Here is a 24,429-nt window from a genome sequence, read left to right on the forward strand (position 1 = left end):
TTGTCCAAAAAACTCCTGCCAGACCACAATTCTGTTATTTATAATATCTTCATACACTTAAATATAAGCTCCTTGAGGCCAAAAACTGTCTAACTTACTAATTTTTGCTTATTTCACTCTTCATAAAGCAGAACCAAGGGAAAATTATGTACAGAAAAAGAAATATTATTTGTATATATCTACCTCCTGAGAAAGAACTAATGAAAAGAAACAAGCAAGTCAGTTTTATATATATGTGTATCTTTTAGTTTAATGATGCCTTCTCTACTGTGGGGAGATAAAGGAGCATAGGAGACACATGGGAATTTTAATGTAATGAACAAATTAATTTTTTTAAAACAGAAACAGTAAGTAAGGGATTTTTACAACTTACTATGAAAAAGTGACCAAGGAGCACATTTTCTTTAAGTAGGTAGCAAGTACAGTACCATCATACAATGTCTCTTGAGAAGATGAATGATCTCAACCTAAAAGAATCTACAAGACCAGAAAACAAAGAAATTAATGGGGTTCTCATGAATAAATGGATATATGATAACTGGGACAAGGTTTGGAACTTTCAAGCCAAGTCTGATGACCTGCTTATTGCAACTTATGCAAAATCAGGTAAGTATATAGAAATCAAAGTAATAGAGATAAATCTTGCTTTGTCATGGCAAAGGGGAGCCACCTTCTAATTGATTTTCATGTTCATATTCAAATTCATTTTCATTTTTCACTGCAGAACAAGTCCCTAACAAAATGTCAAATAGTAGCCTACTAACTTTGCTCACCTCCACCAAACCAAAGAGTTTGTTTCCTTCTAATATACATTAAGAAGTCTAATCAAGCATTTCTTAATTAAGGGAATAGGACAGTTATTAAATAGAAGGATAGAAAGAGAGAAATAATTTTGCCCCAAGGAACAATATGAGAAAGGGAGTGGAGGTTAAGATGAAAAAGGAGAAGGCAGAAGGATCATATTTCCAATTTTGCCTAAATTAAACTCTGGAATTGACATTAACCCAGTGCTCTAGTGTAAGAAAATTGTGTTATATTTTCCAGAATGAACTGGAATAAAATAAAGTGTCCAACATCAGTCTAATTTTGATACAATCTTCTATAACCCCTACTCCTAATGAGTTATGTTTAGGAGGAATTAGTAAGGGTTGTTTGCCCCTTTATGGCTGTCTGGATACTGTTATGCTTGCACTGTAGTATCTGACCTTTCACATTTGAGAGGGGAGACACTAGCACTTAGTGGGTAAGAAAGGACATTATGAACAAGACTGAGCTTGAGCTAAATGCTAAAGGCAGGGAGATCCTCAATGATGTAGATTTTAGGAGGGCATGTATAGCATGATGGAATATCACATGTAAAGAACTGAAAGGATGCCATTTTGTTTGGCTCATACAGTACCAGTGAGGGTTTACTGTCCAATTAGAAGGAAATTAGATTGGGTTCAAGCTCTGTAGGGTTTAAAGGCCAAACAAAGAGTCTATATTTTATCCAAGAGGCAATACAGGAAGCCACTGGAGCTCAGCGAGTAGGAGAATCACATGGTCAGATAACTGCTAACACAAAATTATTTTGGCAGCAATGGGGAAAACATATCTTATTACAGAGAGATTTTAGGAAAGGAGCCCAAATTGGTGACCTTTAAAATATTCTAGTTGGGAGCTGAGGAAGGTCTGAACTAGATGAAAGTTGTCTGATTAGAAAGAATTTGGATGCAAGATATTCCCCTAAGCACCTTGAAGTTCCGGATTGCTTACTTCGTGTCTTCCAACTGTCAATGCTCCAACAATCTTTTCACCAAATGTGCCATATAATTTCTTACTTCTCTGAATTTGTTTAAAGTATTTATTCACATACATGAAATATGCATGTTCACCTCTTTAAATATTTAATTTTTACCCATTCTTTAAAATCCATCTCCAATATTGCTATGAAGCATTCCCTTAACAAACCTGGCCTCCTCTCCCAACAAGCTGGCAATGGCCATCTCCTTTCAGACCTCACAAATAAATTTATTTTGAAGTTTTCTAAAGTACTTTTCAGTACTTTCTATTATTTGTCTATTATTTGTCTTTTTTTTAATTGCCTGACACTTGCAATCTATAAATGAAACAACCCATATCTGTTCTGTTGAAATTCTTTACTTATCCCTGGCTTTACTGATAATCACAGATTTTTACTACAAGAAAGTAACTCAAAGTTATACACTAGTTCTGGAAGTCCTGGGACATCCTTTTATGAAGTAGACTATGAGCCCCTTACTAAAATATTGCACCTCTCCCAGAACCAACCACAGTGTTTAAGACATAAAGCATTCTTGAAAATAACTTATTGAATGAATTGACTAAATCTTTAATTTCACAACATCTCAGATAATGCCTTATAAATACCAAGTGTTTTCATTTGTTGAATTAATAAATGAATTATGTAGGATTAAAATATATTTTAATTATGTAAACTAAATAGTGGTCATTCTAAATTCTCTCAGGTACAACATGGACACAAGAGATTGTGGATATGATACAAAATGATGGGAATGTAGAGAAGTGCCAACGAGCTAACACCTTTGATAGGCAGCCTTTTATTGAGTGGATTATGCCTCCACCCTTTCATTCTGGTAAGTTTGCTCAACTAAAATCTGATTGGTCCTGAACCCTTTAGCTTCTTCTAAAGGATAACTCTTTCCACAACTAGTTTAGTCTCCTATCTTAAAAACATATGCCTGTGGTCAGTATAGTCTTCTTCTTTACCATAGATTAGAAATATACTCTCTAACAAGCCATTAATTGCTATTTGATCCTGGACAAATCACTTAACCCCAATTGCCTAACCTTTACCACTCTTCTGCCTTATGATTGATACTTAGTACTAATTCTAAGAAGATAAGGTGTTTATTTAAGCCATTAATGGGCTATTTTACTTTTTGCAGGTGTGTTTGTTCCATTTGTGTTCAGAGTTCTGATTGTTAAATGTCCAATCCTCTTACATTTTTCTTCTCTTTTATCTTACCCCTCCCCCGTCATTACAAAAAGGAGGATATAAAAAGAGAAGAAAGTATTTGCCTGACACTTGCAATCTATAAATGAAACAACCCATATCTGTTCTGTTGAAATTCTTTACTTATCCCTGGCTTTACTGATAATCACAGATTTTTACTACAAGAAAGTAACTCAAAGTTATACACTAGTTCTGGAAGTCCTGGGACATCCTTTTATGAATGTGGAGTGCATTTGCTATTACCATTTCATTGATAATATGGCAAACAGGTGGGATGAAAGAATAATGATAATGATTCAAAAAACAATGGTCTTCCTACTGTACTCCATACTGTTTATGCCCTACAACTTCTACTTAATGGATCACCTGGAGAGTGATACATATATGCATTCATTTGTGTATGTACATTTGTATGTCGTTGTAAGCTTGCATATATGTCTATGTGCATATGTAGATATATGTCAGTATAGGTTTAGAAAATAGAGTGTATCTTAAATATAAAAGCCAAAATCATCTCATCCAGCATGCTCTCTATAGGCCATATATGACCCACCCAAGATTCCTAGTTTAAAAAAAAGTTTTCCCTCATTGGAAGTAAGAGGTCTTGAACTAGCCTAAAGATCCTCATTAGTTACCTACTACCTACATTGATTAAATAAGTTTCTCCTTTCAGATTTCATGCTAACAGATGTGGATTTCTTAGCAATTATAACAGAAATTAATTTCAAGTAATTGTCATTAAATTCATAAATCCTGCAGTCATATGGATTTCTGGTCAGTTTCAAAACCACTGAACAACTGGGGTACCCAAGGCTAAAGCAATGCACTCATATCATAGGCTAGAGCTACTGAGCTCCAACAAACAGCCTCCTTCCTCTAAAAATACAGGACTCTTCTCTTCTGATACCCTCTCTTTATTCCCTATAGCAGGCATGTATAAACAAAATGGTTAGTCAAGCACTTCTCAAATGATATGTAAAGAGTCACATTTCATATGTTTCCCTGGAGAATTATCAGTACCACTACAGACAATAAATCATCTTCAGATCACATGAGTTAATATAGGTAAAGTGCTTTGAAAACCTTAATGCATTATATAAATGCTAGTTATTATTGCTACTATTAATATTCAGAAAGAAGGGCAAGATAGTCAAAAACTATGATTTTATGTACAGTAAAATTTCTTTGAAATGTCTATGCAACAGTAACATAAAAACTAGCAGAGGGAATCTGAATGACTTTCAAAAGGCAATTCATTATTTTCCAGGTTTTGATTTAGCTATGAAAATGCCTTCTCCAAGAACACTGAAAACACATCTACCTGTCCAGATGGTACCACCTTCCTTTTGGAAAGAAAATTCAAAGGTAAGATCACCCAGAAGTTCAAATCTCACTTATGAAGCAATAACTTGTATTCTAGAGAAAAGCAAGAAATTCTTTTTTTTAAAGAAGCATCTAGGGGACAGCTAGGTAGCCCAGGGTATTGAGAGCCAGACACAGAAGGAGAGTTCCTGGTTTCAAATCTAATTTCAGACACTTCCTGGCCATGTGAACCTGGGCAAGTCACTTAACCCCCATTGCCTATCCCTTACCACTTTTTTTCCAATTTTTTTTATTTTTTTAGAACAATTTTTCATGGTTACATGATTCATGTTTTTACTTTCCCCTTCACCCCCCTTAACCCCCTCATAGCTGACCTGCATTTCCACTGGTTTTAATATGTGTCATCTATCAAGACCTATTTCTATATTATTGATAGTTGCATTGGTGTAGTTGTTTCTAGTCTACATCCCCAATCATGTCCACATCAACCCATGTGTTCAAGCAGTTGTTTTTCTTCTGGGTTTCCACTCCTGTAGTTCTTCCTCTGAATGTGGGTAGCATTCTTTTCCATAAATCCCTCAGAATTGTCCTGGGTCATTGTGTTGCTGCTAGTACAGAAGTCGTTACATCTGATTTTACCACAGTGTATTGATCTCTGTGTACAATGTTGTTCTGGCTCTGCTCCTTTCACTCTGCATCAATTCCTGGAGGTCTTTCCAGTTCACATGGAATTCTCCCAGTTTATTATTCCTTTGAGCACAATAGTATTCCATCACCAGCATATACCACAATTTGTTCAGCCATTCCCCAATTGAAGGGCATACCCTCATTTTCCAGTTTTTTGCTACCACAAAAAGTGTGACTATAAATATTTTTGTACAAGTCTTTTTATCTATTATCTCTTTAGGGTATATACCCTTACCACTATTCTTAGTGTAATCATTAGAAAATCAGCTTCAAAGTCCAGAAGACCAGAATTCAAATCCTGCCTCAGACATAAATAAGGTTTGAGACCCTCCACAAGTAACTTGACCTCTTAGTACATCAGACAATTCTCTAAAACTGTAAGTTATAAGAGAAAGTGGTAGCCTGCAAAGATAGAGGGAATTTCCTCACCTGAGAATTTTATACTACTGCATGAACATGTTCTACATAGTTGTTGAGAGCCCTCAGGTCTTGAACCATTCTCCACTGGGTGTTTCCTTCGGCATCTAGCTCTGCCTTCTTTATTGGCATGATGGGAGTATTGAATTCTGAAAAGCCATGGACTAGTATTCCTTGATCTAGGAGACTTTGGATTATTGGTCTGATACTAGCCACTGCCTCTTTGCTAAATTTGAACTGTGGAATCCTGGGTGGTATTCCCCCTTTGACTTTGATTTTTACAGGTTTGGTTGACAGGATGCTCCCTATGTTGGTAGATTTAATAGCCCAGATGTCATCTGGGAGTGTATCAGGAATCTTATAGATGTTATCTTGTTCTATCTTTAGTAAACTTGATTCCTTTGTTATCCTGTCTAAGCATAGGATGGGATAATACTTTAAGGATCTTTTAGGAAGATGCAAATAGAGTTCACCATTCAGTTCACAGGTATACGGTGGCTGCTAATTTGCATAGGATGTCCCTTCCTATCAGATTGTTTGAGCACGATGGTAATAACAGGAATGAGTGATCAAATTCAATGGGTCCCAATTTCACCATTTTGGGTTTGAATTTTGGTGCTAATTGAGTGATTCCGGTGACTCCTTTCACTTGTACTTTCCCTTGCATCTCACAATCCCTTGGCAGATGTTACAATATGCTGATCTCTACTCCTATATCAATTAAACCCTGTAGGATTTTCCCAAATCTCAGTATTGATTATTGGATCAGTAGTGGAGCTGTTGTACAAAGGAAGTGATTGGTTTGGGATTTTTTTTGTGGCTTGGAATCAGTGGTTTCAGATTCCAATGTCAGTACATTAGGTGATATATGATAATCCAAGATGTCTACCTCATTTGTCATGGCTGCCTCCTTGGACAGGTTGTCTGAGCATTCTGACTCTTTCCCTCCCCCCAGCTCATGTGTCTCCTTGGTAACTGTGCCTTACTTAGAATTTTGAAGGACTTCTCTTCTTGGGAAAGATGTCTGCCCTTGAAAGTCTATTAGAACCTGATCTTTTGCTTCCACAGCTAGAAGCTTAGGAGAGATCCCTTTTACAGTTTCAGGGTGAGAATTTGTTTTGATATTTTGCCCTTCCACTATGCCAGGGTGTCTCTACTCTAACTTTGGGCATTTTTATTGGTAATTTGTATCCCAAGTGAGCTTAGCTTGTTCTCTGAGTCCCTCAGAATTCTCAGGCTTGCTGCTGGGGTTCAGTTTAAGAAAAACCTCATTTGAAAGCAGTTTGAGTTCATACTATTTCTCTGCTTGGATTTTTGGTTTGAAATCACAAGCCATGGGGTTAAGAGTGGATATAATGTTGCCATCATTGATTAGGGAGGCTGGCAAGTCTGCCATTTGTGATAGAGGTTGTCTTTGGCTACATTGTATGTTAAGTGGGGTTGATGGTGAAACTGTTTCACTCTCCTCTCTGGCAGAATGCTGTTCTCTGGGGTTGGATGCATATGGCTTTTCTCTTTTGCCATTGTCCCCCTCTGTGTTTCCCTTTATTCAGAATAGTCTCTGGATTTCTATCTGAAATAAAGTATTTTCCCAACATAGGTATATCAACCAGGCTGGCTAGTTTTAAGCCTATACTTCTTCTGACTAGACCCTCGCCTTCATGTCCCACATCTCCATTTTGTACTAGAGCATGTGCTGACTCAGTGTTCCCCATAAGAGTGTGCTCATCCCTAAAGATTTCTCTCTTCAATTGAGCTATCTCTTCATGCATTTGTAGTGCCTCAGCAGTGCTTTTTCTGTTTATATCTTCCAATAATGTATATTGATTATCATTATTGGTGTTGCCTAACCTCAAGACTAAAGCCTCATCCTCTATCTTCCCTCTATTCTCATTGAGCTCATTGTGCTCTTTTCTCAAACTATCTTTAAACTAGATGAATTAGTTTCCTGGCTTCATGTATGTCTGAATCTTGCTTCCAACTTGAGGTAGCTCTCCATCTCCCCAGGTGAAGGTGTTTTTGAGTTGGCTTTGCACTCATGGTTACAACATTTGTGTTCATTGTCTTCTTGTTTTTGTTGTGATTTGTTTCCCCCATTTGCTATTGTAAAATGTTCTCCTAGACTCTTTGCTTGCTCTGTCATTAGAGAAATCAATTTATTTCTTGAACCTACATTGACAGATCAGGTGACCCTGCTTGTGGCAAAGGAAGCATCTTGGTACTTTATTATATGATTTCTTTGGGATTGAATAAGAGTCTGTTTGCCTATATGTTTGATTCCTTGTAGCCTGTAATGCTAAATTTTTTTATCTCTTCCCTTTCCTTGTCTTTTCCCATCTCCTTTAGCTACCTTTTTAGCTCAGTGATTGTCCTATCTTTCTCTGACTGCCTCAAATTTTGCTCTCAGCTCTTTGTTTCTAGATTTGTGGATGTATGTAGATGCTGTCACAACTCTTCCAGTGTCAGGGATTCCCATTAAGGGCAATTTTGCTTGAAATAATTTTGAATGGGTATGATGGTCCCCTTTACAAATTGCCTTCTAATGTGGGGTACTGATTCAGCTATTTGGTACCCCAAAAAATTCTCGACTCCCTCAATCAAACAGTCCAGAAAAAGACTTGGGTGTTCATCCTCTGCCAACCTCAACTTCTCAAATTTGTTCCATGCATTTGGTCACTTAGCATGTATTTTTGCTGCTTCAGGGAGGTCTGCCCTGAATTTAAGTTGTTTTCTCATGTTAGCACTATTGGTAAGGTCATTGTCTTCAATGTCTCTCAGACAAGAAGCAACGTCTTCATTCATCCTAGTCTCTTCCAAAAATCTAGCCTTTTCTAAGGGAGTATAAAATTCAGCCAAAAGAAATTCAACTTCCATATACTTGGGATTAAATAAATTGAATGTTCTTTTTAGCTCTTTTACTGACTTGAATGGGGGGAGGAAATATTTTGGAAATCTCCTTCTCAATTCTTCTAGATCTTGTGCAGTGACAGTTCTATATATCTTCATCTTTACCAGTTGCCTATCTGCATCAATGTGCTTGGTCAATGATTGGGTACCGGGACACTGTGGTAGGACCTACTGCTCCTGCCTAAGTTTGGGTGTTTGCCTATTTGTCTTTTTCCATTTGGGAAGAGCTATCAGTTGTCATAAGTTTGTTTGTGTCAGTGGTTATTGGTTTGTATGCCTTTTCTATCACTTCTAATTGCAGTATGGTATGAGCATCTAAAGTTTGCCCCTCTCATATCTTTTTGTTAATCTTAACCATTAGCCTCAAATTTTCCTTCATTACTTGTAACAGGTCTTCATTTGTGTGTTTCTTAGATCCAAATTATAGCTGTACTGCTTTCTTAAGCCCCCAAATCCCTTGGATAGTTGTTATGATCATGGCTAAGATTGCTGGCAGGTATGAGACAAAATCAGCCATAATGAATACCAGATACTTGTAGGCATCATATATGGTCAGAAGCTTTATGCAGTATTCCGGTATAACATAGAACCATAGCCTAAATATGCCCTAAGTTATAGAGTAGAGAAATAGGGATAAGGTTGACATGATAACCCTGGAAAATCCCATGGTTCCTATGCACCATTTAGATTTTTGTCCCTTATGGCTTCACCAAAAACTGTAATAAAAAGGAGGATGATAAAGGCTATAATGTTTGAAAGGTTGTGGACTGAATTTGATGGGAGAGAAAGAGCACTCTCACCCATGGCTTCTGTGCAGCTACTGCTGGCAAAAGGCTATGCCTTTCCTCTCCTGACAGGCTTGCTAAACTGAGCCCATCAGCTATCCCCTTCTAACAATTGCCCAGACAGGGAACCCCTGAGAAGTTATATATGTAGTTAACCTCTCTAGTTCCTCAGCCTGGGGTTGGAATAGATATTGATAAGGGCTATTAGCGCACTGTTTGAGTAACAGTGAAGATCTGACTGTGTGATTGATTCTCCTTCCCAAGGGCTTAGATATATTGGCCACTCAGGAAAGGTACTTTGTAATAAACACTATATTTGATTCTAATTAATGGGGTTAGGAACCAGGGGAAGGATAGAGAATTTGGAAACCTTATTGCTAATGTTCTAAGCTAACAATCAAACTACTGGAGATTGCTAGATCAAGTTGAGACTGGAGATTCTTCAACCTCTCACTAACTCTGGCCTGACTTGGCTGAAAGCAAGTCAAAGATTAGAGAAAACTATTGATGATCTTTGAATGACAGTATCACTGTTCCCTCTCAGCTTTATTGACAATTATGGTAATTGCTCTCTAGCTCTCTCAGTGAGGCAAGTTGGGTTGCAGGTACAGGCCTACCCTCCCTCAACCTCCCAACTCCCAAGTTCTGCTCCAGACTGAGACAACTTGTGCTGTGCCTGGTGGGTATTTATAGGGTTGGCTCCAACTGACTTTTGTTCTGGCTCACGACATCTGGGTACATTCGAAGGTCTTCAACTGCTGGTCTTGTCACTCAAAGGTGGTGTCCATCTTGTCCCAGAAATTCAATACAACAATATGCCTTAGTGAACAATTGTAATAACTTCTTCAAAATTACATTATTAAGATGTGTTTGTTTAATTTAATTTTTTAAATTTTATTCAAATATCAAGCAGATTTTTTTCTCTCTACTTCCTCTAGTCCTCATTCTTTATGAAAATGAAAAAATAAAATACAACCCTTATAACAAATATGTATAGTCAAGGAAAACAAATTCTCATATTGGCTACATTCAAAAATGTTTATCTCATTCTGCATTATTAGGCCATCAACTATGTGACAGGAAATAGGCAATAATGTTCATCACTGATCCTCTGGAAACATGATCTTTCTTGACTATCCATATCATCATTTCTTAAGGATTATTATTATCCAATAGCATTCATACTTACTTTGTTCAACCATTCCTCAACTGATGGACATGCTGTTAGTTTCTAGTACCTGTTCACCAAAAAAGAACTGTTATCAATATTTTTTCATAAATGAGACCTTTTTCTTATTCATTATATCATCATATCAATTTCCTTGAAGTAGTATAGCCTAGTAATGGTACTGCAATATCACAAGGGACACATTGTTAGTAACCCTGGGGAATAGTTTCAATTTCTTCCAAAATTGAGGTAGTTACTCACAGTTCCTTCAACAGTACATTATAATATGTCTCTTCCCACAACCCCTCCAACAATTGTCACTTTTTTGCTAACCTCACCATTCTGATGGATATGAAAAGGAATCTCAGATTGCTTCAATTTGCATTCATCTCAGTATTCATTATTTAAAATATTTCCACATATGGCCTTTAGGAGTTTCAAATTGTTACCTTGAGAACTGCTTCTTGATATCCTTTAACCATTTAACAGTGGTTACCCTTCTAATTTAAAGAAGTTGAAAGCATATTGGACATAGAATCAGAAGAGACCTGGATACAAATAACAATACTAGTTTACTGTATTATCAAAAGAAATGCACAAAAGTTCTGTGATTCTCAGCTTTTTCATCAGTAAATTGGGGATAATAATACTGCTAATATTTCATGTATTTAATTCATAATGTTATTATAAGAATTGAATGAAATAATATCCATAAATATCAGCTATTATTGTTAGCTACCAGTGAGTATGATGTAAACAGCTAGAACTATATGTGTTTATAGTTTCAAGATTAAAATTGACTCATCATATATTGTACCTTTAATAAATCATCTAGTTTAATCCTTGGATCTCTCTCAAGCTGAGAGAAAGATGAAGTGACTTACTGAGATCATAAGTAGTAAGTAGCCACTCTTAGATAAAACCTAGTGTGATTTTCACTAATCCACATTGTATAAAAAAAGACAAACAGATGCACATTATATAAATGAGAGGGGGTTATGGGAAGATCTATACTAAAAAAGACAAGAAGAAAAACAGCAGATGGAGGAAGATCTGAAAATTGAGGTGTAAGCTATAATTCGCAACTTAGTTTCCCGATTCCCAATTCCAAATCACCATTACTATTCAATAATTGAAACAACTATCAAATTCAGCATAATTTCAGGGTATAAAATAAATCCACAGAAATCATTAACATTTCAGTTTATTGTCAATAAAACTCAACAGGAAAAAAACAGAAGAAAAAATCCACTTAAAATAAATACAGATAATGTAAAATACTCAGAAATCTAACTGCTAAGACACATAGAAAGTATATGAACACAGTTACAAAATACTTGTTACAAAAATAAAGATAAATCTAATAACCAAAAAATAATTGCTAAGTGTAAATCAATATAACAATAACAACACTAATTAAATTAATGCTCTTATTCACTACCATGCTAATAAAACCACTAAATAAATACTTTATAGAACTAGAGAAAAAAAACAATAATAAAATTCATCAGGAGGGAATACAAAAGGTCAAGAATATTGAGACAGTTAATTTTAAAATGTGGGAAAGAAGGGGACCTGGTGGTACCAGAACTCAAATTCAAAGTATACTGTAAATCAATAATCATTAAGATAATTTGACACTAAGCAAGAAACAGTAAGACTAAAGAGTGGAACATATTAAGAGTATGTGTGTGTAAATACATGTATACATGCATGTACATCCATAGAGAGACATAAATATTTATGTATATGTATGTATATCAATATAGAGACATAAATTTGTGTGCATGTATGTATGTACATAGGTACAAATGAACATAGGATTGTTTGATAAACATAAAAATCCCAGATATCAAAGAACTCACTATTTGACAAATCTATTAGGAAAAATGGAAAGTAATCTATCAGAAACTAGATATGAACCAGTATCTCAAACCAAACAAGATAGAAGCTCCAAATGGGTATACGGTTTTGACACAAATGTTGGCATTATGAGCAAATTAGAGGAGCACAGATGCCTGTCATATCTTTGGTTAGCAAAAAGAGTTTATGACCAGAAAAGCAAAAGAAAGGTTCACAGGAATTAAAAATGAACAATTTTGGTTACATATTTTTTAATGTTGTACAAACAATACTAATGCAGGCAAATTTTGAAGTGAATAGGAAATTTGGAGGGAAATATTAATAGAAAGTTTCTCTGATAAAAGTCTTATTTATATGCTACATATAAGAAATTGAGGCAAATTTATAAAAATAAAAGTCATTTACCAATTAATAGTCAAAGGAATAGGAAGTTGAATAGGAACTCTTCGGAGAAAGAAATATAAGCTATCAATACTACACCAAAAAAATTCTAAATCACTAATATTTAGAGAAATGAAAATTAAAACTGAGTTACAACCATAAGCCCGTGAAATTGGTGGAAGAGGAATACTGAGGAAATAAGGGAGGAGGAATATGGTAAAACAGATATAGGAATGTTACAGAATACTATCGTACTGTAAGAAATTATTTTTTAAAATCCTTATCTTCCATTTTAGAATCAAATCTGTGTATTGGTTCCAAGGCAAAAGAGCGGGAAGGGCCAGGCAATGGGAGTTTAGTAACTTGCCCTGAGTGACACAGCTAGGAAGTGTCTGAGGCCAGATTTGAAACTGGGTCTTTCCATCTCTTGGACTGAGTCACCCAGCTGCCCCCTGTAAGAAATTATTATGAGAATGATTTCAGAGAAATTAAGGAAGATTTGTATGAATAGATATACAAAGAAGTGTGCAGAACTAGAAGAATAATTCATGAAATAACTTTTAAGATTTAATGCTAATCAGCAAAATGACCATAATTCCAGAAGATTCATAATTTAACATGACACCTGCCTCCAGATAAGAGAGATCATGAACTCAGCGTAAAAAATGAGACTTTTTTGGGCACAGTTAATGTTATTTTGCTAATCCCTAAGTGTTTGTAATTGGGTTTGTTTTTCTTATTTTCTCAATGAGGAGGGCAGAGAATTCAGAACTGAAATAAAATAAAATTGAATTTTAAAATGGGTATTTTTAATAATTCCTAATTAAAAGCATAAATATTGTTCTCTTTTTTTCTTTTTTACTGCATTTCATTGGTTTTACCTACATCTGAATCCACTGCAGATAATCTACATGGCAAGAAATGCAAAAGATTGCCTGGTATCTTATTACCATTTCTCAAGAATGAATAAATATGTACCTGACCCAGGTACCTTTGAGGAGTACATAGAGGCTTTCATGAATGGAAGAGGTGAGTGTAATCAGATCTGTGGCCACTTGATTCACTGATCACCTGGCATTAGCACTAACCAAATTTTCTAATTGGGCGGTTGTCATTAATAAAATTAGATTTCTTCAAAAATCTGACGCTACAAATTATGAGAGTAGAATCAAAATTACTTACAAATTCTTTTCCAAAACAATTTGCTGGTCAAGAACAATGACTGAGAACTTACTGTACACAGAACATTGCCTAAAATATAAAAAGCTAGTATTTTCATAGTTATGTAACTCATAATTCTTCTACTAAAACTAGTAACAACTATATGGCCTAATCAAATCATTTAACCTCACTGAACCTCAATGTCTTCATCTATAAAACTAGGATCATATTTGTTATACCTAACTCACAGTTGTTGGAAGGATAAAATAACAAAGAAGATATTAGTCTGGCATAATGTAAACAGCTTGTGCTCAACCCCTGTGAGTACATGCTCCAATGGATTTATTATCTCAATGATTTTGAAAGTTCTTCCTAAAGTAAAAACTACACTCATCCATCTTTCCATTGTATCACCGTATCTGTCTTTATACTTCTATGAGAAGAAATAATATGGTCAAGTACACAAAAGTAAGAATGAATACGAATACTGACAGACAGGTAGAGAGTTCTCTATATGGGTAATTAGTGATGAATTAATATTTTCCACCATTCCCAGGATGATTCAAGGAATTGAATATTTTAATAATTTTAATGAAGGTATTTTTATTGACTCTTTTCACCTTTATTTTGGTATGTAAACAAGAGTTCTCAACCAATTTTTGACCAAAAAAACCAGGAATAAAAACATGAAGATGCTAGAGATCCAGTAAAATATGTGAACTCTTAATAATTGTGTACTGATGCTGAATGTACAGTTTAAGTACTATTTTACTTTTATTAAGTTCTATAATTCTAACTTCTTACCTCTAGAGTATTTATCTTGGTAAACTACTGTACTGCTTCACTATTTGAGTTAAGGAGGTAGGGGTTGAGAACTTTTTTCAGGGATATAAGACCAGAAAAACACTGATGAAATCCCATTCAGTGCCCTTCTTTCTCTCTTCTTGCTATGGCACAAAATGCTGCATCTTCATAGATAAAATTATATCCAACCTCCTCAAAGTTATTTACCTAAAGAAGTGTAGAAGCAGAGGGGTGGAAATCCTCAACCTATTGCTGGTTGTCTGAAAGCAGGAATCACACTTGAAGACTTTGCAGCATGGTAGATCTTGCCAGAGCTTTAACCCTGTTGGTATAGTCCTTGTAAGCCTAACTTCACCTTCGAGGCATGTAACAAAGGTGAAGGAGAGCTGTTGGACAGCCCATGTGTCAAGAGATCTAGAAGAAACCCTACTGCACTGGGTAAACCCTATGTGGAAGACTTACAGGATGACATAAGCAAAAGGAACACAAAATGGGAACAAATGGTAAATTAGTTATGATTCATAATTACCTTAGAAAATAGGAATTCAGACAAAATCACAAATTGAGGATTGAACTGAATGGAGTGTATATTTATTGGTGCATATTGCTGATGGATGGAACCAATGAAGTTTTCCTGGAGAACAGAGAGCTTTAATACAGTTAGTGCTTGAAAGTATAGATTTCCTGAAATTTTTGATGAAGTACTAAAATGTGTGTATACATGTATATTCAGATAGGACCAATGATTTCACTGATATAGGAAATTTTCTGCAAGGAAATTCCTTCTACCAATATAGACAAGCATCTTTATAACAGTTACTGTCTTAGAGAGCTGCCCAGAGCAACAAAGTTCAAAACTTACTCAGGCATGTGTCAGATGCAAGACTCAAATAGTTTTTTGACTCTGATGATGGCTCTCGATCTATAATGTGATGTTACCTCTCTTGTTAAGTATAAAAGAACACAAATACATGTACATATATACAGATAAAAAACATATAGTATGTACACACATGTTACATATGTATATATTATCTATGAATAAGGAACAACTAGGTGGTCCAATGGATAGAGCACTAGGTCTGAAATCAGAAAGACCTGATTAATTCTGGCCTCAGACATTTACTATCATGTGACCCTGGCCAATAGACTTAACCTTGTTTTCCTCAGTTTCTCTTCTGTAAAAGGAAGTGGGGAAGGAAAAAGCAAACCATTCTAGTATATTTGTCAAGAAAACCCCAACTAGGGTAAAAAAGAATCAAACACAATGGAAAAACTGAACAATGTAAGAATAGACATACCCAATTACTTCCATATGTATTGTCATTTCTGTTACAAAGAATGATCTCTACTGTGATCTTTGTGATAGCTTCCTAGTGGAATTTGTTGAATGTTCTCATCTCGCCTTTCCTGGTGACGATTTCCTTTTATAAGTAGTCAGTAAAGTCAACAAAAACGATTGAGAACTTACTCCTTAAGTTTGTAGAATTTGAGTCACCATTCCACAACTGCCAAAACTGATGCTAACTATTCTATTTCATTTTCCTTCCTTTCACCGCCAGTGCTCTGGGGTTCCTGGTATGATCATGTTAAAGGATGGTGGGATGCAAAAGACAAACACCGAATTCTTTACCTGTTCTATGAAGACATGAAAGAGGTGGGTAACAGCTTAAATGTACCAAACCAGCCTTGATGGGAGAATCAGAAAATTACAGGATTCAAAGGAACCTCAAAGGTCAGAAAGATCAAGGATCCAATTGCAATGTCTTTGACAAGTGCTCATCTAACATTCTTTTTTTTTTCTTTTTTAAACATTTAAATTCCTTCTTAGAATCAATACTGAGTATTGGCTCCAAGGAATAAGAGTAGTAAGGGCTAGGCAATGGGGGTCAAGTGACTTTCCCAGGGTCACACATCTGGGAAGTGTCTGAGGCTCTCAATTCACTGAGCTACCCAGCTTCCCCCTCATCTAACATATTCTTAAAAACTGCTAAAGAGGAAGAACTCACCACTACCTAGGCAGCTCCATTTGTTTGGAAGACTTTGCCTAAATCAGGGCTATATATCTCCTCAATTTCTACCCACTGATCTAACTTCTACCTTCTAAGACCAAACAGAATCAGTGTAATCCTTTTTCCAACAAAAGCCTTTCCAAAAAATTACTATTCTTTTTCTTCCTAAAGGTAAATTGATTACTTTTAAATTTAAACAATTATTTTCATGGCATTGTCTTCCTGGAAAAGAAAACTTCCATCAATAATACACTCTTAGGATTCTGACTGGTATACTTAAGATTTCTCACCAAATACTCATAGGTTGAATGTTTTCTTTCTATCACTTTTACCTCATTCTCTTATCAATTCCTTTTTTCTTTAACTGTGAGTTAACCAAATGTTTCCCACTGTTAAATTTTTGTTGGTCTACTACTCAGTTACGAAGTTACCTCGTGTTTCTTATAGTCACCTTGTCCTATATCCTGTATTATTCAATTCTCTCCAAATTTTGAATGAATGAAAGGAAAATAATTAAGAATTTACTGAGTTCCAGGCACTATGCTAAGCTCTGGGAATGCAAACAGAAATAAATAAATAAATGCAAGCAAAGCCTTGCTTTCAGGGAGCTGCCATTCCAATTGGAGAGGAAGAGTGGGGAAGACAACATGTTAAAGACAATTCACTTGCAGAACAGTTGGAAAGGGCCAAAAATCCTAGTGGTATAAGTGGTAAGGAAGAAGTTTTTCAGATAGAGATGATGCCCATGAAGCTCTTTGAAGTCAGGGATTATTTTCTTATTTGACTTTGGTGTCCCTGAACCAGGCACAATAAATGCTTGTTGGATTGAATTAAATTCAGTCACCTGATTCAGGCTTCTTTGTTTAGGTATACTTGGATGGGTTTGATCTCAGCCATAAATCCAGTGGTTTTAGCTCCATTAGGGCTGATATATATATACCAACCTGTTTACCTAGACAGAACAGTCTATACTTCAAACATGCAAGTCTTCCAAAACCACAATGACACTCTATCATTCAGTCTTTGCATTTATTAAAAACCTATTTTAAAAAGACCTACAGCAAAGTGACTCAGTGGAAGAGACCTAAGCCTGGAAACAGGAAGTACTGGGTTCAAATCTGACCTTAGGTTTGTGACCCTGAGCATGTCACTTAAACACAATTGCCTTGTCCATACCACTCTTCTTCCTGGGAACTGATACTTAATCCTGATTCTAAGACAGAAGGCAAGTCATTTCAGAAGGGTTTTTTTTAAACCCTTGTACTTTGGTGTATTGTCTCATAGGTGGAAGATTGGTAAGGGTGGTCAGAAGGGTTTTTTTAAAGAGTTTATTAAGTGGCTGGAATTATGTGGGACTCTAGCAACTCAAAGTAAAAAAAAAAATCCCTCCTCCAACAGGGTTTACATTTTACTGAGATTAAATGATATAAAGAAAATGAACACTAATAATTACAAAACAAAGACATAGAAATGGATCAAGAAGCAGAAAATTCAGGAGAGTTAGGTAGGAAGTTTTCCTAGAAGGATGCAAATATTTTTGTCGTTGTTCAGTTGTATCCAACTTTTTGTAACTCTATTTTGGAGTTTTCTTGTCAATGATACTTAAGTAGTTTGCCGTTTCCTTCTCCAGGTTATTTTACAGGTAGGGAAACTGAGACAAGTAGGGTTAGGCCATTTGGCCAGTTTACACAGCTATTAAGTATCTGAGGCCAGATTTGATCTGAGTAAGATTAGTCTCCTTGACTCCAGGCCTGGCATCTATTCACTGGGTCATCTAGCTGCCCAATGACATACAAATATTTGCCAGGAGCCAACACTCCCAAAATAACCAGGCACCAAACCAAGCCTTTAATTACATCAAGTAAATAATATTAACAAGAAATAATGTATTAAATTACTTTATGTGTATCATAAGAGCAAACAGATTTTCAAACCTATAGGGACAAGGAGACGAAAACACAGAGTATGCTTTTGTTGTTTAGTCATTTTATTTGTGTCCAACTCTTTGTGGAATGGACTTCTGCCCATCAGGCTTTCTTCCCAGAGATAATGGAATGGTTTGCTATTTCCTTCTCCAATGGCAAACAGAGGTTAAGTGACTTGTCCATATTCACACAGCTAGGAAGTTTCTGAAGCTAAATTTGAACTCAGTACTTCCTAAATCCAAGACCAGAGCTCTCTCCACTGAGCCACCTAGCTGCCTTTAAATGGCTAAGCCTCCATTAATATCATTTTAAGTGACTGGAACAGCTGTAGGATTTAGAAGGCTATTTTACAAACTAATCCTTTACCTTGGCATTCAGGATCCCCCATACATTTCTGAGCCAAACTACATTTCCTATATTACATCTCATTTTTCCTATGAACCAATCCATACCTCTAGCTAAACTAGTCTACTTAATATCCCTGAAAAACCCATCTGTTTCTCTGTTTCTGTGCTTTACTGACTCCCCTCCCTTTGCTACTCTTGACAATTTTCTCTGCCTTCAGAGATCTGCTCAAACTCTCATGCCCCATATTCTGAGATGACCCTGGCTCACTGTTTAGCTCCCTCTGAACCCCTGAAGCATCACACTCTGCCTCAAGATGCTGTGTCCTCATTTTCTTTGTTTTCTATAAATATCCTTTTTCCCCAATTTGATTTCAAGTGACTTGAGACCAGTAAAATGTCTTATACATCTTCATATGCACATCTACCAAAGCATCCTGGACAAGTGCTCAATAAGTGTTTATTCATCCATTGAGTTATTCGGATGTTAACTACCTTCTGAAGAGGGATCTTGGGCATACATACTCATGACCACATATTAGCACAAATATGTTTACTGCATATTTCCTTTCTCTTTTAAACTCCTCACCTTTCATCTTAGAATCAATACTATTTATTGGTTCTAAGGCAGGAGAGTGATACAGGCTGGGTAATGAGGGTTAAGTAATTTGCCCACGTTCACAAAGCTTAGACATATCTGAAGTCAAATTTGAAACCAGAACCTCCTGTCTCTAGGCATGGCTCTCAATCTACTGAATCACCTAGGTTTTTTCCTTTATAAACTGACTTTTGGTGGTGATATTTGAGGATCCTTTAACACCTCACCTGGCACATAATAGTTGCTTAATAAATGTTTGTTGACCCACTAGCTTTAATATATCCTCCACTCGGCTAAACGAGTGATGATACCAATGTAATGCCCCTATACTTTAAATTCCAGTGACTATTACCTCTAGGATTGAACATTGTCATCTCTTTGCCATTTAAAGTCCTTTATGATCTTACCCCTTCTTACCTTTTCAGTCTTCTTACAAAGTATTCTCCTCTATGTACTCAGCACTGAGTCACATCCAATCATCAGCAATAAATCTTTCCCATCCCCCCTACAACTAGTGTCTGCTAGGTTATCTAATATTACTTTCCATCTTATCTCTATATATATGGGACACATAGACTTATTTCCATTCTTTCTCTTCCATTAGAATTTATATCCTTTGAGGGAAAGAAACATTTTTTGCCTTTTCTTGTACCCGTAGCAAGTCAACAAGCATGTATTAAGAATTTACTCTGTGCTAGTCACTATGCTAAATACTGAGAATATAATATTAGCAAAAAAATGGTCCCTGTCCTTAAGGGGCTCAAGTTTAATGAGGGAAAACAATCCATAAAAGGAAACTGAAAAGCTCAAGACATGATAAAGTGATAGAGAAAGAGATTCAAGGGTAGAACCTGGAAAGGAAGACATTGGTGGCCATTTTCTTAAAATGGAGATTCTGGAAAGACCCAACCAATCAGAAGAATAGGTCCCCAAATTAGAGAATACTTCCCTTGGGAGAAGTCCAGAGGTGACATGAAATATCTATGTGTGGAGATTTCTATGGCATGGAAGAAAAGTCTGAAGAGTCTAGAGAGGACCCTGGAGAAGAGTACTTGACACAAGGTAAGGATTTAATAAGTATGTATTGATTGGAAAGTGAAACAAAAGTGGCAGAAAGCCTACTACTTCAGAGTGGTAGGAAGGAGTACATATAATATTTCTTTAAACAAAAAAAAAGTACTTAATACAGTACCTGGCACATTCTATATGTTATAAATAATTATTCCTTTCCTTTTTGCTTCTACAAAACTCCTCCAATCATCTCTAAAACATGAATGACATAAACCCTGATGGAGAAATCCAGAAAGATTCAGCTAGGCATTTGTCTAGCTCAGCTATGTCCTACACCTGGGATGTCTTTCTTTCTCATCTGTACCTCCTGGCTTCATGAGCTTCTTTCCAGATTTAGCTAAAATCCCACCTTCTGTAAGAAGCCCTTCCTATCCATTCTTCATTCTGAGTATAGTGCTACAAAGGGGAAAAAATGAGTCTTTAATGAAAAATTCTTCCAAGCATTCCTGTTGAAAATGCCAGAGCTGCAGAGAAATTTAAAATCCAAATACAAACATGAAAAAACACATGTAACCAGAAAATTAATCATTAATAACATAATCAATGCTTAGAGTGTGATTTTTAGAAATGTAACATTTTATAATTTATAGTAAGAATTTAGTCCCAGGCAAAAATCTGTGTATATAACCAGATTAGGAATGCAATCCCATAATAATAACTGAGTTAAAATTTAAAGTTTGTGCATTTTTATAAGAATTTTAAGTGTTATCATATTAATCACAAGTGAGTTACTATGTTAATCATAAGTATGTCAATCCATTCAACACTGTACCTTACACAAGCTAGCAAGCTAGCTCACACAGGAAGCAGAAGGTATCCAAGAGGCCAAAGGGCTCCAGAGTCCAGAAGTCCTAGCTCAGGAAATCCTGTGTCTGATGCCTCAATTGTGGAAGGAGCAATGGAAATTCTTCACCAGAAATATTGAGGATCTCCTGCAAGGGGAAGAATGGGGAGAGACAGAAAACTAGAAAAGGATGGGTGTTTTTCAAAATGAGGTCTCAAGTTTTGACCTCTGGCCCTATGATTTCTCTGTCACAAAAAAAGCCAGCTCTTTTCCCAGAAGGGTCTCCAGGCATACACATAAAAAGGTAAAAATAAATGAACAATCATAAAGGATTAAATGGTAAAACCACATATAACCAAATATGGGTAAACAATATATGTGTTTCCTTTGAACTCTTTCATCATCAGTATTCATTTAAAGTGTTAAATTAGACAAGGCCTGTCAATGGTTCTATTATGCTCTGATGACCTGAAGAAAACAATGGAAAGAGAAGGGAAGAAGATTACACTGGGGACTGTGGAAAAAATTATCTCACATAATCAGAGTGCTCAAGTAGACATCTATAAACAAGGAGGACAAGGTAGAGAAGAGTAATCAACATTTGAACCTCACTTTGAATGAAATGAGTCAGAAGAAGGAAGGACAAACACACTCAGTTTAGTACAGAAATACATTTCATTCAATGTGAAATAGGCAAAGGAGGAAGAAGAAAATGGGGAGAAGAGGAAGAGATAATTAGAAGGAGGGATAAGTTAGGTAGATATTGGTCGTTGGCAAAATAGCCTCTAAGAATGTACAAAAATATGTATAACTATTTTGAACAAAAAGAGAATGGCAATCTAAGAAGTTAACCCTAAAATGAGGAGCATATTAACAATTTATCAATAGGATAGAATATTCTTGTGATGAACTTTTAGTGTAATAGCTAGCCAGGATTCCAGAGGACTAACAATGGAACACACTACCCACTTCCTGATGCAGAGGTGAAAAATCTATAATATAGAATGAAACAAATTTTGACATGACCAATGTAGAAATTTGTTTTGATTGACTATACATGTTTACAATGAGTTTTGTTTGGCTTCTTAGTTTAGTGTGGGAGGAAGAGGTGAGAATGTGAATTTTGACTGATAAAAACAAAAGCCCATTTTTAATGTTAATTGACTGACCTTGGATTGGTAAAATAACCTATAAGGACTTTTCTGACTCTAAATCTATGATCAAGCCATATTTACAGATATGGTAGGACACTGTGCCTGTTAGAAAGCCCTACTTATTTTATATTTTTAATGGCTTTTCTTCACATAGAACCCAAAGAAAGAAATCTTAAAGATTTTGAAATTCATGGAGAAGGACATATCAGAGGAAATCCTCAATAAGATCATCCATCACACCTCTTTTGACATCATGAAGCAAAATCCCATGGCAAACTATACCACCCTGCCTACAAGTATAATGGATCATTCCATTTCCCCATTCATGAGGAAAGGTACATGAAGTTCATGTTCTGTTAGAAGTCAAACCCTTAGTTGTAACTTGTCTAAAAATTATTCCCTTAACACTGATTATTGTGGAATAAAAGCCTAACGCAATAGAAGAGCAGTGGAAATAGACCTGAAGACTAATTCTACCTATAATTGACATAAGACTCATAAGTCTTTGAGAATCAGCTTGCTAAGCCATTAAAAGGAGATGATTTTTCCAAACCTGCCTAAATAATAGATTTCAAAGATGAAATAAGATAAGCTAAATTAAATGCAGTTTGCGAACTATAAAATTTTATGCAAGTTTAAGCTTTTTTTTTTTAATAAAAGCCTTACCTTCTATCTTAGATTCAGAATTGTATATTGACACCCAGGCAGAAGAGTGGCAAAGGCTAGGCAATAGGGGTTAAGTGGCTTGCCCAGAGTCATGCAGCTACAAAGTGTCTGAGGTCAGATTTTGACCGAGGACCTCCCATCTCTACTCCTGAATCTCGATCCACTGATTGAGTGGCCTACTTAGATGGCCCAGTTTAAGTTATTATTGTAATTCATATAAATCAAGTCAGTTACATCCCTATGTATTACTTAAAAAGCAAAACATCTGCTATCTCCTATTTATTAAATGATTCTAATAATATATGCCCATTTTTTAAAATCCTCCTTTTCTGGATTAAATATGTGGTTTTGCTCTGTTTCAGGAATAACAGGGGACTGGAAGAACCATTTTACTGTTGCCCAGAATGAGAAATTTGATGAAGACTACAAGAAGAAGATGGAAGGAACCACTTTGATTTTTCGTACAGAGATATGAACAGGAAAATAATGGAGACTCACCTAAAATTTTACCTGCTTTTTTTCCAATTAAACCTCATGGCCATATGTAAATCATATAAAAGTCCTTTCCTGTCCTGCTTTTTTCTACCAGCACTCAAATCTTGCATTAATTAATGAATCAGTAAACTTTTATTAAAGACTGGCTATACAAAGACAAAAATAAAACAATTTCCACTTTAATGAGTTTAAAATCCAACCAGAAGATACATTTAGGTATACAGTAGTACCTTGATACAAGCGCACCTTAAGTCACAAGCAATTTGAGATAGGAGCAGTCACAATTGGAATTTTTTACTTTAAGTTATGAGTAGGTATTTGAATCACAAACTTCCACCCATGGGAAGTAATCAGTACAAATGAGATTAAGAAAATGTTGAGAACTTAGAAAAAAATTAACAGTTTATTGAAAAGACACACCCAGAAAAAATTGCAGCAGATCACGGGTTGGAGCTCTGTGATGACACTTGTTTTACACATTATCTAAATATTCTGAAAGGGAGGAAGAAACAAACTTCCATGGAAAAGTTTTTATTGAAACAGCCTCTAAGTGAAATCAAGGAAAGTGTGGCAAAACAGCCAAAATTCAATAAAGAAATTTATGATAATTAAGTAAAGAATAAAAAAATAACAATTAAGTTTAGTAATAAAGTTATATATCATAATGTATAAGGTCAATTTTGCATTTAAATGTAGCATTATGTGTGTAGAAAGTAAGTTATGTTAAGCAAATAGTACATAAAATGAAAGCCAACTCCACCAGTTCTAAATTACTTTTCATGCTCCAACAGACTCTGAAAGCTTCCTAAGTTTACTTCCTAATCAACATACATACTTTTCTTCTGCAAAATTTAGGAGCTTTTGAGACAGCAGCAGAGAAAAGAGGGAA

General features: G+C 35.7%; 1 protein-coding gene across 1 annotated transcript; it reads left to right on the plus strand.

Moving 5' to 3' along the window:
* The first annotated feature begins 437 nt into the window (after positions 1–437).
* LOC123239771 (sulfotransferase 1C1-like) lies at positions 438–23,520 on the plus strand. The gene is made up of 7 exons (XM_044667064.1): positions 438–606; positions 2,487–2,615; positions 4,263–4,360; positions 13,429–13,555; positions 16,054–16,148; positions 22,534–22,714; positions 23,408–23,520. The coding sequence occupies exons 1-7, from the start codon at positions 438–440 to the stop codon at positions 23,518–23,520; spliced, it is 912 nt and encodes a 303-aa protein (XP_044522999.1).
* The last annotated feature ends 909 nt before the right edge of the window (positions 23,521–24,429 follow it).

This window comes from Gracilinanus agilis, chromosome 3, assembly GCF_016433145.1.
Source record: "Gracilinanus agilis isolate LMUSP501 chromosome 3, AgileGrace, whole genome shotgun sequence".
Taxonomy (NCBI): Eukaryota; Metazoa; Chordata; class Mammalia; order Didelphimorphia; family Didelphidae; genus Gracilinanus; species Gracilinanus agilis.

Bases quoted from the DNA above. Each gene is read 5' to 3' on its own strand.
- LOC123239771 (XM_044667064.1), top strand. From the start codon at position 438: ATGTCTCTTGAGAAGATGAATGATCTCAACCTAAAAGAATCTACAAGA. The intron at 13,556-16,053 runs GTGAGTGTAATC...TTTCACCGCCAG, and splicing joins GGCTTTCATGAATGGAAGAG to TGCTCTGGGGTTCCTGGTAT. The intron at 22,715-23,407 runs GTACATGAAGTT...GCTCTGTTTCAG, and splicing joins TTCCCCATTCATGAGGAAAG to GAATAACAGGGGACTGGAAG.